The 15,410-nt window shown below is 39.1% G+C and overlaps 1 protein-coding gene across 10 annotated transcripts in view; it reads right to left on the reverse strand.

The window, feature by feature from the left end:
- The window catches only part of TBC1D32 (TBC1 domain family member 32), a 304,455-nt gene that overhangs the window by 59,190 nt on the left and 229,855 nt on the right, over positions 1–15,410 (reverse strand). For 9 of the 10 annotated variants that reach the window (XM_062186699.1, XM_062186693.1, XM_062186698.1 and 6 more), the window contains one exon: positions 15,263–15,346. The exons of the other annotated variant lie outside the window; for it this stretch is intronic. In XM_062186699.1, coding sequence (XP_062042683.1) covers positions 15,263–15,346 — 84 coding nt within the window. The remainder of the gene's footprint in view (positions 1–15,262; positions 15,347–15,410) is intronic. 10 annotated transcript variants of the gene reach the window in all.

A 15,410-nucleotide genomic window follows, 5' to 3' on the forward strand; every position in this document is an offset into this window, starting at 1 on the left:
ACAGTGAAACACAAAGAAAAGATCCTAAAATGTGCAAGAGAGAAACGCCAGATTACTCTCAGAGGATCTCCAATTAGACTTACAGCTGATTTCTCATCAGAAACCCTACAAGCCAGGAGAGAATGGCGAGATATAGCCCAGGTACTAAGAGAGAAAAACTGCCATCCCATAATATTATATCCTGCAAAGCTCTCATTTGTGAATGAAGGTGAAATTAAGACCTTTCACAGCAAACAGAAATTGAAAGAATTTGTCGCCACTCGTCCAGCCCTGCAAACGATGCTTAAAGATGTGTTACATACACAAACACAGAAACACGGTCACCAATATGAAAGAAAGTAGAGGAAGGAAACCTCAGAGCAAAAGATCACAGGAATCTCAAACCAGATATTAGAAAATATCTTTGGCAAATGGCAGGGCAAAGTTACTCCTTCTCAATAGTCACATTGAATGTTAATGGCTTGAACTGTCCAGTTAAAAGACACCGATTGGCCGATTGGGTTAAGGAACAAAACCCATCCTTTTGCTGCTTACAAGAAACCCATCTATCCAACAATGATCCATACAAGCTGAGAGTGAAAGGCTGGAAAAAGATATACCACGCCAACAGAAATGAAAAGAGAGCGGGCGTAGCCATCTTAATATCGGACAACATAAACTTTACCACAAAAACTGTTAGGAGAGACAAAGAGGGGCACTATTTAATGATTAAGGGATCCATTCAACAGGAAGATATAACGATTCTCAACGTATATGCACCTAATTACAGGGCACCAGCTTATTTAAAAGACTTGTTAAGGGACTTAAAGGGAGACTTAGACCCCAATACAATAGTACTGGGGGACTTCAATACTCCACTCTCAGAGATAGACAGATCAACAGGACAGAAGATCAACAAGGAGACAGTAGATTTAAATGACACTATAGCCCAAATGGATCTAACAGACATCTACAGAACATTTCATCCTACATCTAAGGACTTTACATTCTTCTCAGCAGTACATGGAACCCTCTCTAGGATTGACCACATACTAGGCCATAAAGCAAGTCTCAGCAAATTCAAAAGAATTAGAATCATACCATGCAGCTTCTCAGACCACAAAGGAATGAAATTGGAAATTGGCAACTCAGGAATCCCTAGAGCACGTGCAAACACATGGAGATTGAACAACATGCTCCTGAATGAACAATGGGTCATAGAAGAAATTAAAACAGAAATCAAAAATTTTCTGGAAGTAAATGAGGATAACAGCACAACATACCAAAACCTATGGGATACAACAAAAGCAGTGTTAAGAGGAAAGTTTATATCAATAGGTGCCTACATCAAGAAATTGGAAAGGCACCAAATAGATGAGCTTTCAAGCCATCTATAGGATCTAGAAAATCTGGAGCAAACCAAACCCAAACCCAGTAGGAGAAGAGAAATAATTAAAATCAGAGAAGAAATCAACAGGATTGAATCCAAAAAAACATTACAAAAAATCAGCCAAACGAGGAGCTGGTTTTTTGAAAAAATAAACAAAATTGACACCCCATTGGCTCAACTAACTAAAAAAAGAAGAGAAAAGACCCAAATCAATAGGATCAGAGATGAAATGGGAAACGTAACAACAGACGCCACAGAAATAAAAAGAATCATCAGAAATTACTACAAGGACTTGTATGCCAGCAAACAGGGAAATCTATCAGAAATGGACAGATTCTTGGACACATACAACCTCCCTAAATTGAGCCAGGAAGACATAGAAAACCTAAACAGACCAATAACTGACACAGAAATTGAAACAGTAATAAAGGCCCTCCCAACAAAGAAAAGCCCAGGGCCAGACGGATTCACTGCTGAGTTCTACCAGACATTTAGAGAAGAACTAACTCCAATTCTTCTCAAACTATTCAGAGCAATCGAAAAAGAGGGAATCCTCCCAAATTCTTTCTATGAAGCCACCATCACCTTAATTCCTAAGCCAGAAAGAGACGCAACATTGAAAGAAAATTACAGACCAATATCCCTGATGAACATAGATGCAAAAATTCTCAATAAAATTCTGGCCAATAGAATGCAACAACACATCAGAAAGATCATCCACCCAGACCAAGTGGGATTCATCCCCGGTATGCAGGGATGGTTCAACATTCGCAAAACAATCAACGTAATACACTACATTAACAGACTGCAGAAGAAAAACCATATGATTCTCTCAATAGACGCAGAGAAAGCATTTGATAAAATACAACACCCTTTCATGATGAAAACTCTAAGCAAACTGGGTATGGAAGGAACATTCCTTAATACAATCAAAGCAATATATGAAAAACCCATGGCCAACATCCTATTGAATGGGGAAAAGTTGGAAGCATTTCCACTGAAATCTGGTACCAGACAGGGATGCCCTCTCTCACCACTGCTATTCAATATAGTTCTGGAAGTTTTGGCCAGAGCTATTAGGCAAGAAAAAGAAATTAAAGGGATACAAATCGGGAAGGACGAACTCAAACTATCCCTCTTTGCAGATGATATGATTCTTTATTTAGGGGACCCAAAGAACTCTACTAAGAGACTGCTGGAACTCATCGAAGAGTTTGGCAAAGTAGCAGGATATAAAATCAATGCACAAAAATCAACAGCCTTTGTATACACAGGCAATGCCACGGCTGAGGAAGAACTTCTAAAATCAATCCCATTCACAATAGCTACAAAAACAATCAAATACCTTGGAATAAACTTAACCAAAGACGTTAAAGATCTCTACGATGAAAACTACAAAACCTTAAAGAAAGAAATAGAAGAGGATACCAAAAAATGGAGAAATCTTCCATGCTCATGGATTGGAAGAATCAATATCATCAAAATGTCTATCCTCCCAAAAGCAATTTATACATTCAATGCTATACCCATCAAGATCCCGAAGAGCTTCTTCTCAGATCTAGAAAAAATGATGCTGAAATTCATATGGAGACACAGAAGACCTCGAATAGCCAAAGCAATCCTGTACAACAAAAACAAAGCCGGAGGCATCACAATACCTGATTTTAGGACATACTACAGGGCAGTTGTTATCAAAACAGCATGGTACTGGTACAGAAACAGATGGATAGACCAATGGAACAGAACAGAAACACCAGAAATCAATCCAAACATCTACAGCCAACTTATATTTGACCAAAGATCCAAACCTAATCCCTGGAATAAGGACAGTCTATTCAATAAATGGTGCTGGAAAAATTGGATTTCCACGTGCAGAAGCTTGAAGCAAGACCCATACCTATCACCTTACACAAAAATTCACTCAACATGGATTAAAGACTTAAATCTATGACCCGAAACCATCAAATTATTAGAGAGCATTGGAGAAACCCTGCAAGATATAGGCACAGGCAAAGACTTCCTGGAAAATACTCCAACAGCACAGGCAGTCAAAACCAAAATTAACATTTGGGATTGCATCAAATTGAGAAGTTTCTGTACTTCGAAAGAAACAGTCAGGAAAGTGAAGAGGCAACCAACAGAATGGGAAAAAATATTCGCAAACTATACTACAGATAAAGGATTGATAACCAGAATCTACAAAGAAATCAAGAAAATCCACAACAACAAAACAAACAACCCACTTAAGAGATGGGCCAAGGACCTCAATAGACATTTTTCGAAAGAGGAAATCCAAATGGCCAACAGACACATGAAAAAATGTTCAAAATCACTAGCAATCAGAGAAATGCAAATCAAAACCACAATGAGGTTCCATCTCACCCCGGTGAGAATAGCTCACATTCAGAAATCTACCAACAACAGATGCTGGAGAGGATGTGGGGAAAAAGGGACACTAACCCACTGTTGGTGGGAATGCAAACTGGTTAAGCCACTATGGAAGTCTGTCTGGAGATTCCTCAGAAACCTGAACATAACCCTACCATACAACCCAGCCATCCCACTCCTTGGAATTTACCCAAAGGAATTTAATTTGGCAAATAAAAAAGCCATCTGCACCTTAATGTTTATTGCAGCTCAATTCACAATAGCTAAGACCTGGAACCAACCCAAATGCCCATCAACAGTAGACTGGATAAAGAAATTGTGGGACATGTACTCCATAGAATACTATACAGCAGTAAGAAACAATGAAACCCAGTCATTTGCAACAAGATGGAGCAATCTGGAAAACATCATGCTGAGTGAATTGAGCCAGTCCCAAAGAGAGAAATATCATTTGTTTTCCCTGATCGGTGACAACTGAGCGCCAAAGAGAAAACCTGTTAAGTGAAATGGACACTATAAGCAACAATGAACTGATCAGCTCCTGTCCTGACTTTAGATGTACAATGTAATACTCTATCCTTTTTAGTATTTGTTGTTGTTGTTGTTGTTCTAGTACTATTGGTTGAACTCAGTAATTAACACACAATTATTCTCAGGTGTTTAAATTTTAACTGAAAAGTGATCCCTGTTAAATCTAAGAGTGGAAAAAGAGAGGGAGGAAATGAACAATTAGGAACATGCTCAATCGGACTGGCCGTAAATGGTGGAGTCAGAAATGTGCAGGGGATTCCAACACAATTCCATCAAGATGGCATGTACCAATGCCATCGCACTAGTCCAAGTAATCAATTTCAGCTCACAATTGATAGCTCCGATAGGTCTAAGAGTCAAAGAGATCACACAAACAAGACAAGTATCTCCTAATACTAACTGATAGAATCAAAAAGGGAGAGAAAGATCCAACATGGGAAGTGGGATACACAGCAGACTCATAGGATGGCAGATGTCCTAGACAGCACTCCGGCCTCAGAATCAGCCCTCAAGGCATTCAGATCTGGCTGAAGAGCCCATGAGAGTATAGCAGGCATGGAAAGCCAAGATATCATGGGAAAAAAAAAAAAAAAAAGACCTAAATGAATGATCTCTGTGAGTGAGATCCCAGTGGAAAGAACGGGGCCTTCAAAGAAGGAGGTACCCTTCTCCGAAGGGAGGAGAGAACCTCCACTTTGACTATGACCCTATTGGAACAATATCAAAGTCAGCGAACTCTAAAGGCTTCCATAGCCCTGGCAACTCATGACTAGAGCCCAGGGAGATTACTGACGCCATGAACAGGAGTGTCAAATTGTTAAATCAGCAACAGGAGTCACTGTGTACTTACACCCCATGCGGGATCTGTCCCTAATGTGTCGTCTAAAGCCAAGTGATGCTAGGACTGGTACTGAAACAGTATTTTTATACTTTGCGTTTCTGTGTGGGCGCAGACTGATGAGGTCTTTGCTAATTATATACTGAAGTGATCTTCTGTATATAAAGAGAATTGGAAATGAAAAAAAAAAAAAAAAACAAAACAACCTGGTGTTAAAATGGAAATGGCATAGAAAATTAATTATTTTGAAAAAAAAAATTATGTAGGATCTCTGTCTTTAATGTGCTGTACATTGCTATTTAATGCTATAATTAGTAATCCAATGGTAGTTTTTTCACTTGATGTTGCTATATGGGCAAAATGTTGAAATCTTTACCTAGTATATACTAAACTGATCTTCTGTATACAAAGAGAATTGAAAATGAATCTTTACATGAATGGAAGGGGAGAGGGAGCGGGAGGGGGGAGGGTTGCGGGCGGGAGGGAAGTTATGGGAGGGGGGAAACCATTGTAACCCATAAGCTATACTTTGGAAATTTATATTCATTAAATAAAAGTTTAATAATAAAAAAAAATACAACAACAACAAAAAAAAAGAAATAGAAAAATACATAATTCCCTTCTTCCTGAAGCCACTGTGAAAAATATATCTTAAGTTATTATAGAAAATGCCAACAATGACATGTCATATCATACCTGTCCTATTAAACAATACTTACTTAATGAAATTATTTTAAAGAGCCCATCATATTCAGTATAAATGTAATAGTCTCAGAATACATAAGTTGACAGAATTTACTGAATATGGACTGAAATCACTCACTCTAGTAATACATTCTTCTCTATTTTTGGTTTGCAAAGCTAGCAAGCAGAGGAGCACTAGAGAAGTTAAATCTGTTTTCCCCAACACTTGGATAATAGAGCGAAAAAAAAAAATTTTCAGAGGAGTAAAGAATTTCTCCACTGTGGGACAAATCCATGGCTGGAGAAACAGTTACTGCCTGGCTGCTTACTAACTCTCTTGAAGCCCTGCCTATATCTTTCATAAAGACAGAGAACTCGTACCGCCCAAAGAAATCAACAGTCAGTGTATTTCCTACCCAAATCTTTCTTCTCTAAAGTCAGTATGCAGATTCTGTTGCTTATTTTAACGTGGTTTATCCACCTATTTTATTCAATTCTTACTGACCTAAGATTCAACAGTATGTGACCAAGCTACTGGAAGTATCTCAGCCTCCTAACCAGTGCACTCGGTGTTATTTGGAATGAAGCATTATTCTCTCCACGTCTTCAAAATGCAATTACCCTTGCCTGGAAGATTCTTCCCCTCTTCTGTTTCTTTCAGTTCTAATGCCCTGGGAGGCAATGCAAGTAGGAATATTCCTGTTCTATTATTGTTTCCTCTTAGTTTCCATGATGGCACCAGCAACACTGATGTTCCATTCTACTAGATATTTGTGGCAATTACAATGAAACACCTATTAATAATAACTTAATTCATATAGCACATTTAAAGATGCTAGCACATTGCCTCAAATGAAGTGGTCAACTGAAAAGTGTCAGTTTTCCTACATTTCTTAATTTTATACTTTACAATATACAATTTGTTTTATGCAATTTATACTTTATGAGGTTTACTTAATTCTGTTTTAGATATATGCTTATTTCTTCTCCTTGAGAGCAGGTTCATATTAGATATCTTCTTGCAAGTATCAACATTGTGCTTTATTATAAACATTTTCACTTTCCATAAATGAAAGATAAAAAAGAAAGGATCATATTTACTTAGTATTCAGAGAAAGTATAAAAGGTACTTACATGCATACCTTAAATTTAAAAACTTTTAACAGTCAAAAAGTGAAACACTGCAAAATTGTCTGATATTTTCCCTGAACTTTTGATTAATTAGCATCATAAAGAGAAAGAGAAAAAGCAAAAATATTTACTACCCAGAAAAGCCAACTTAATTGATTAATTTAAAGAATCAATTACAGTAGTGAAAAATCCCTAACTCATTTCAGGGAATTGAACAAACAAAAAAGATAACATCTGATAAGACTTGGAAAGATACCTATATGGATTTACAAATTGAAGCTATGCAGAACGTTGTCTGTTCATTCCTCTTTCTTTAAGGGCATAAGCAGCCAAACTAATTTGATTTTTCTAGATTTGCAAATTTTATAATGCATAAAATTCCTTAGGGAGCTAACAGCAGATGGATGATTGTGTTATTTTCATTTCAACTACCTTAGGGTTTAGAAAGCTGTCATTTTTAAACAATTAATTTCTCTTTTTAAAAAACATGAAAAAAACTGAATATATCTACGTAGCAATTGCTCTGAAACATCTTTATATCAAAACATGTTATTTGTTTACTTAGAGTGAAACTTTATAATAGCAAACCATTGTTCAACCAGCCAAAAAATTCATGATAAAGAATGAAGACACAGGCCAGTCCACTGCAGTAGCTTTCAATGTGGTAAGCCTGGGCTTCAGCAGAAATCAACTTGTGAAGAGCCCTGGCAGCTCTGCCAAGAGTTGGATCACTGGAAATGGACCTGCCCTGGAGTCGCAGGATGCCCAGGTCAGAGCCACAGATCTTATTGGCTCTAAGCTGAAAAGCCCTTCACTCAGCCCAACTTCCAAAGTGACCACTGCAGCTGAAGGGATGACCTGTAGGGTCAGCAACATTGCAGGCAGAACTGTAAATTTCTTCTTAGAGATGCCCCCTGCCTTTACCTGACCAGCTCTGCTCCCAGGCCAGCTAAGTAATGAAAGTAAACAGAGTGCCTTCCCCTAGGAGGTTCACACCTCCCTTAGGATGTACCTCATGTGAAGAGATAGATAGGTCTGGGCCTCTTAACTTACAAGGCCTAAAGCCCACCAGATTATTATCAAGCCCCTTCTGCCAGGTTCTATTTGCCTCTAAATCAGAAAACTTAATTGTAGCTTAGACCGCACCTTTCTTAGCTCCTCTAATAATGACTCTGTCCTTTGTTCTAGGCCCTGTCTACTGCACTTGGGCCAGCCAAGTAATGAAAGTCAACAGAGTGCCTTCCCCTAGGAGGTTCACACCTCCCTTAGGATATACCCCATGTGAAGAGATAGATAGGTCTGGGCCTCTTAACTTACAAGGCCTAAAGCCCAACAGATTATTATCAAGCCCCTTCTGTCAGGTTCTATTTGCCTCTCAATCAGAAAACTTAATTGTAGCTTAGACAGCACCTTTCTTAGCTCCTCTAATAATGACTCTGTCCTTTGTTCTAGACCCTGTCTAGTGCACTTGGGCCTCATTCCTTTGTAATCATAACCTCTACTCTACCTCCAATGGCTCTACTCTCAACCTGTGTGCACTGATGGTCCTCTTCCCCACTTAATGCTGTATAATTGTTCAGACCTGGTTAATGCCACTCTTAGGATCATTGGTTACTATCCTCACCCTGTCTTTTATGACCTTGTCTAAATATGATCAGAGTCGGTGAACTTGGAAGGCTTCCATAGCCTTGGCAACTCATGATGAGAGCCTAGGGTGGTTACTGGCACCATAAACTAGAGTGTCAATTTGTTGGGTCAACAACAGGAGTCACTGTGCACTTGCTCCTCATGTAAGATCTCTGTCCTTAATGTGCTGTACATTGTGATTTAATGCTATAACTAGTACTCAAACAGTATGTTTCACTTTGTGTTTCTATGTGGGTGCAAACTGTTGAAATCTTTACTTAATATATATTAAATTGATCTTCTGTATATAAAGAGAATTGAAAATGAATCTTGATGTGAATGGAAGGGGAGATGGAGCGGGAGAGGGGAGGGTTTCGGGTGGGAGGGAAGTTATGGGAGGGGGAAGCCATTGTAATCCATAAGCTGTACTTTGGAAATTTATATTCATTAAATAAAAGTTAAAAAAAAAAGAAGGTGCTCATTTCTCTCTCCCAGACCAACCTGCAACTGGCGTCCTGAAACAAGCTGAGAGACGGTCGGCACCACTTTGGACGTGTGTAACAGTTGTACCTGATCGTCTCCATGTGCCCAGCAGCCAGTCAAGCAGAGATGCCTGAGTCTGGCAGGGAGAACTGACAGGGGGCTGGGTGTTAATGACTGTGGGAAGCTTGCGTGTGTTAAGACTGTGAAGAGGCCAGTGCTGTGGCTCAATTGGTTAATCCTCCACCTGTGGTGCCTACATCCTATATGGGCACCGGGTTCTAGTCCCAGCTGCTCCTCTTCCAGTCCAGCTCTCTGCTGTGGCCTGGGAAAGCAGCAGAGGATGGCCCAAGTGTTTGGGCCCCTGCACCCAAATGGGAGACCAGGAAGAAGCACCTGACTCCTGGATTGGTCAACATAGCTCCGGCCGTGGCGGCCATTTGGGGAGTGAACCAATGGAAGGAAGACTATAACTCTACCTGTCAAATAAAAAAATTAAACAAATAAATAAAAACACTTAAGAAAAAAGACTGTGAAAACACTGTGGGTGTGTGGGAGGGCTCAGGGTATGGCTAGGACTTTGGGCAGTCACTGTGGGAGGCTCCATATGCTTAGGGCTCCCTGATTCCTTGGTGAGGGTCATTGCTGAGGAATCTGTGCTTATACCAAGGACTGCACAGATCCTCTGTGTGGTTCTTGTGGCAGTGTGGACGAATATTATATCACTGGGCTAGCACCCTTGAAGAGAGGAGGGGAGCTGCGACTATGCCAACAGAGCTAAACAAACCTCTACTCTGGAAAAAAAAAAAGAGAGAGAGAGAGAGAGAGAGAGAGATTTACCATACCAAATGTGGGTATCACCTTGGATACTCCCTTTACCCTGTATGACTGAACAGAGCTCCCAGGCCATACTCATCACATGACTCTAAGTATTAACTGAAAAACAGACACTCCATTAATGCACAGAAGCATAGTCTAAAGACTAAAGGTATCACAGGAAAAAACAAGAAACCAATGCGTATCTCCACAAATGCAGAATGTTAAACGCAGCAATATAAGAAATAAGAACAGGACAATGTGATGCCCCACAAAGAATATAACACTTCAAAACTAGAATATTAAGATGAAGAGACTGAAGAAACACCAGACACAGAATTTGAAAAATTGATGGTAGGATTACTTAGAAGTAGTTAGAAGCAGGGGCTGGCGCTGTTGCACAATGGGTTAACACCCTGGCCTGAAGCGCCAGCATCCCATATGGGCGCCAGTTGGAGATCCGGCTGCTCCTCTTCCTATCCAACTCTGGTATGGCCTGAGAAAGCAGTAGAAGATGGCCTAAGTACTTGGGCCCCTGCACCCACGTGGGAGACCCGGGAGAAGCTCCTGGCTCCTGGCTTAGGATCGGCTCAGCTCCGGCCACTGAGGCCAATTGGGGAGTGAACCATTGGATGGAAGACCTCTCACTCTCTCTCCCTGCCTTTCCTCTCTCTGTGTAACTCTTTCAAATAAATAAATAAATCTTTAAAAAAAAAGAAGTAATCAGAAACAAATCTGTGAAGTAATGAAATCTGTACATGACAGGAAAGAAAATTTCTCTCACAAAATTGAGATTTTAAAGAGATATCAAAATGAAATCTTGGAAATGAAGAATTTAATAGAACAAATAAAAATGCACTAGAAAGCCTTAACAATAGAATCAGTGAAGCAGAAAAAAAGAATATCCGACTTAGAAGACAAATTGCAGGAAATTTTAGAGTCAGACCAAAAACAAAAAGAAGAAATAAGAAAACTAAAAAGCACTGTTGGAGATTGAGAGGATACTATCAAACAACCCAACACATGGGTGTTAGGAGTTCCTGAAGGCATGGAAAGAGAGAAAGAATTAGAAGGCCTTTTTAGTGAAATAATAACAGAAAACTTCCCTAATTTGGAGAAAGAAAGGGACATCCAAGAACAGGAACTGCATAGAAGACCTAATAGACATGATCAGAAAACATCTTCACCACAACATATTGTAGTCAAACTCTCCATAGTAAAACATAAAGAAAAGATTTTAAAATGTGCACAAGAGAAACAGCAGATTAATTTCAGAGGATCTCCAATTTGACCCACAGTGGACTTCTCATCAGAAACCCTAGAGAATAGGAGAGAATGGTAAATATATTCCAAGTCTTAAGAGAAAAAAACTGTCAACCCAGAATACTATAACCTGCAAAACTCTCATTTATAAATGGAGGAGAAATAAAGACCCTCCAAAACAAACAGAAATTGAAAGAATTTGTCAACACCTGCCCAGCCTTACCAAAAATGCTTAAGGATGTGCTACACACAGAAACACAGAAAGAAGGTCATCACTAAGAAAGAGGATAAAAGCAGAAAATCCCCCAGTAAAAGTACAAAGGAAATCCAAAGTAAAAAATAGGACTATTTTTGGAAAAATGGCAGGGCAAAGTCCTTACTTATCAATAGTCACCTTGAATGTGAATGGCCTCCACTCTCCTGTTAAAAGAGTTAGACTGGCTGAATGAATTAAAAAACAAAACCCATCTATTTGCTGCCTACACAAAACACAACTTACCAATAAAGATACTATCAGACTGAAAATCAAAGGATGAAAAAAGATATTCCATACTAAAAGATACCAAAAAGAAGATAATGTAGCCAGAGAAAATAGAGTTTAACACAAAAACTGTTAAAAGAGACCAAAAAAAGGCACTATGTAATGATTAAAAGATTGATTCAACAGGAATATGTGGCTATTATAAATGTATATTCACCTAATTACAGGGCATTGGCTATTCAAAACAAATGTTAATGGATCTAAAGTGAGACACAGACTCAAATACAGTAGTAATGGGGATTTCAATATCCCACTTTCAGCAGTGGACAGATCAGCCAGACAGAAAATCAACAAGGAAACAACACAATTAATTGACACTATAGACCAAATGGACCTAACAGATATCTACAGAACTTTCCATGTTACAGCCACAGAATACACATTCTTCTCATCAGCGCATGGACCTTTCTCTAGGACAGACCACATGCTAGGCCGTAAAGCAAGTCTCAGCAAATTAAAAAAAAATCAAAATCATACTATAAATCTTCTCTGACCACAATGGAATGAAGTTGGAAATCAACAGCTCAGAAACTCTAGAATATGTGGAAACATATGGAGACTGAACAACATGCTCCTGAATGAACAGTGGGTCATAGAAGAAATCAAAAGAGAAATCAAAAAATATCTAGAAACAAATAAAGATGACAATACAACATATCATGACAGTGCAAGACCAAATGATTTCATGAGCCTTTATACAGCCTGCACATCAGACATTCCCTACTTGCATAGTTACTAAAATAACCTAACATAAAATAATAAATGAGTCAAGTAAAGCTTCTGCTCAGAAGCCTTAAATGGCTCACTTTCCATTAAATTAATATAAATTCATTGATATAATACACAAAGCCCTCCTCTTTCACTCTTATTCATTTCTTCTTTTATTTGGTAAAAATTTACTGCCATTGTTATTCTAAGCACAGAGAATACAATAATGGATAAGGCAAAAAAAACTACCCCAGAAGACTTCACAGCAATGTGAACAATTAGACACTGAGTCAGAATGTGATAACAAATGTCAATGCAATGCACTATTCACTTTATATACCAAGCTGATGAATTAGTAATTTGCATTTCAAGCCCATACAATTCCTCTAACCTTCAGATTTACATGTCCAGTGTGTACAAAGCATATCTACTTGAATGTCTAACAAATATCCAAAACCTAGCATAAACAAGTAAGCCAGCTCCTAACTTCCTCCCTCGAGCCCTTTCCTTCCTAGTCTCTGTCTTCAGCAAACGATTGCTCCAACCTCTTGGTACCTAAGAGACTTCCTGACCCCTTCCTCTCATTTACACCTTCCGTTCCATCTGTTATCGAATCCTTTCTGTCCTATCCCCCGAATATATGAAGGATCCAAGCATTTCTCACTTTCGTTATTACTGGCATCCTCATTGGAGCATTATTCTTTTTCTTTTAGATCTTTTCAATAGACTCTTAGCTTATCTCCCTGGTTCAGCTCTTTGTCCTCCATCAATTTTTTCTCAACACAGCAGTCACAGTTATCTTATAAAATGTAAAGCAGCATGTTACTCCTACATGCAAAACCCTGAAATGACTTTCAAGACCCTGAAACATCTTCTCCTTTCTAATGTTAATGCCACAATTTTCTCCTTAATACTTTCAGTCATAGTATTCTCCTTCCTAGCCACTTAGAATTTTCTTCCCCTGGAAGTACCCATATATCTTGCTCTTTTCTCCTACCATTAGGTAGGAAGGTAGGCATAGCCTACATGTGTGAAAGGGGCTGAAAGGAAGACAAGAAGTTTGCTAAGGGAAGCAATGTAGCATTCTCAGATGTGCTTTTGAAGCAGGCTGGTATCTTCACATTTCCAAAGTCCTGCCCATGTCTGATAACTTGGTAGTGGGGTCCCAGCATTACAGCCCCCCCCACCCCAAGATATACCACAGGAAAAACTTCCTATTCCAGCACCAAGGAGCTATTTCTGTTATCACTGTGTAAGAAAGATTTAAGAAGAAATTTCACAAGTGTCACATTCCAAAAGCCCTTTGCTCAGTACTATGCCAGAAGAACGTGGGGAACGAAGAAACGGGGGAGAATTGTACCCATATAAACTCTAGTCTGAATGCACACTAGGCACTCAGTTCCTTGATGAGTTGCCCCCCTGGCCCGTTGGGATTACTGCTTCATTAAACTTTGCAAAGTTGTTTACAGTCAATCTATGTCTCACATTAGACATTCTTTTCTTAATGGATGGGAGTAGAAAGATAAGAAACTCTGCTCCAGCTGTCCCGGATAGCAATGCTAATCTTTGATCACACCATCTGTGAAGGTTTATGTGGACACTAAAGAATCCTGCAACTCTCATCCCAGCTAGCACTTTCTAACTCCTTTTCCTGCTGTTTATTTCTCATTTATCACCATGTTATTTGACATAACCAGCCTTTTCTTATTTTCTGTCCTCTTAACAGAAAGGAAACTTCATAAAGGCAAGATCTTTCTTGTCTTTTTTTCACTTTTGTGTACAAATGCTTAGAAACCTCTCACTGCACAGTGAGAAATAATATCTGCTTGGTGAATTAATGAATGTGTATGTGTATATCTGAGGTGGAGAGCAGTTGGCAGTGGTGTGTTTAGTGCTGTTAAAAAATGGACATGTAGCATGGAAAAAAAAAATGGGTGATACTAGGGAAGAAGGAAGGGGCAGGATATTGTTAGGCCTGAGTACCATAATGAGGATGGGCTTTATGTAGTGAACAATGGTGACCTAAGGGGTAGAGGAAAAAGTGGGTTCAATTGCATTTCAGTCACTCACAGTAGGGTAAAGAATACCTTTGACAATTAGCAAATTTACAGACCTTACAGAGCAAAGAGTCTGATGTAATACATTAGGCAAGAGTTAAGGTAGACAGAATTAAAAAAAAAAAAAAAAAGCACAGATGGATACAATTACATAAATTTAAGATATATTATTTATGTATTTATTTTTATTTTTTATTTTTGACAGGTAGAGTTATAGACAGGGAGAGAGAGAGAGAGAGAGAGAGAAAGGTCTTCTTCCGTTGGTTCACTCCCCAAATGGCCGCTATGGCCGGAGCTATGCCCATCCGAAGCCAGGAGCCAGGTGCTTCTCCTGGTCTCCCATGGGGTGCAGGGCCCAAGCACTTGGGCCATCCTCCACTGCCCTCCCAGGCCACAGCAGAGAGCTGGACTGGAAGAGGAGCAGCTGGGACTAGAGCCCAGAGCCCATATGGGATGCTGGCACTGCAGGCGGAGGATTAACCAATTGAGCCATGGCGCCGTCCCAAATTTAAGATATATTAAGAATACAGACTTAATAAAATGTAGACTTAAACAGAACAATGATTTCTAGGCTTCAGTGGTTAGTAGATGATTATACTCCCCACTCAATAGAAGATGAACAAGGGCAGTGTATGCCAATAAAGTATGAAGAAGTCAAGCCCCTGCTGGACATTTTGAGTTTGAAGCATTCCACATTGAATCCAGTTGACATTTACCTGTTAAGCAGGATGGGATAATTTGTTCATATTTGTGATCTAATTATACATCATTATGAGATATTACCTAGATACACACAGTATTTTTCAAGCTTCAAAATGTTTAAAATATACCTGTGTATTCCACTGAGGGGAAGTAACATTCAGATGGGCTTTCAGTGAGATGAAACACAAATTTTTCAAGTAATTCTACTAAAGCTGTAATAAACAAGAGAAAAAAATAGGAAAGTAAAGGTCAGCAATAATACATAATACACTCCAA

This window comes from Lepus europaeus, chromosome 3 (genome assembly GCF_033115175.1).
Source record: "Lepus europaeus isolate LE1 chromosome 3, mLepTim1.pri, whole genome shotgun sequence".
NCBI classification, from domain to species: domain Eukaryota; kingdom Metazoa; phylum Chordata; class Mammalia; order Lagomorpha; family Leporidae; genus Lepus; species Lepus europaeus.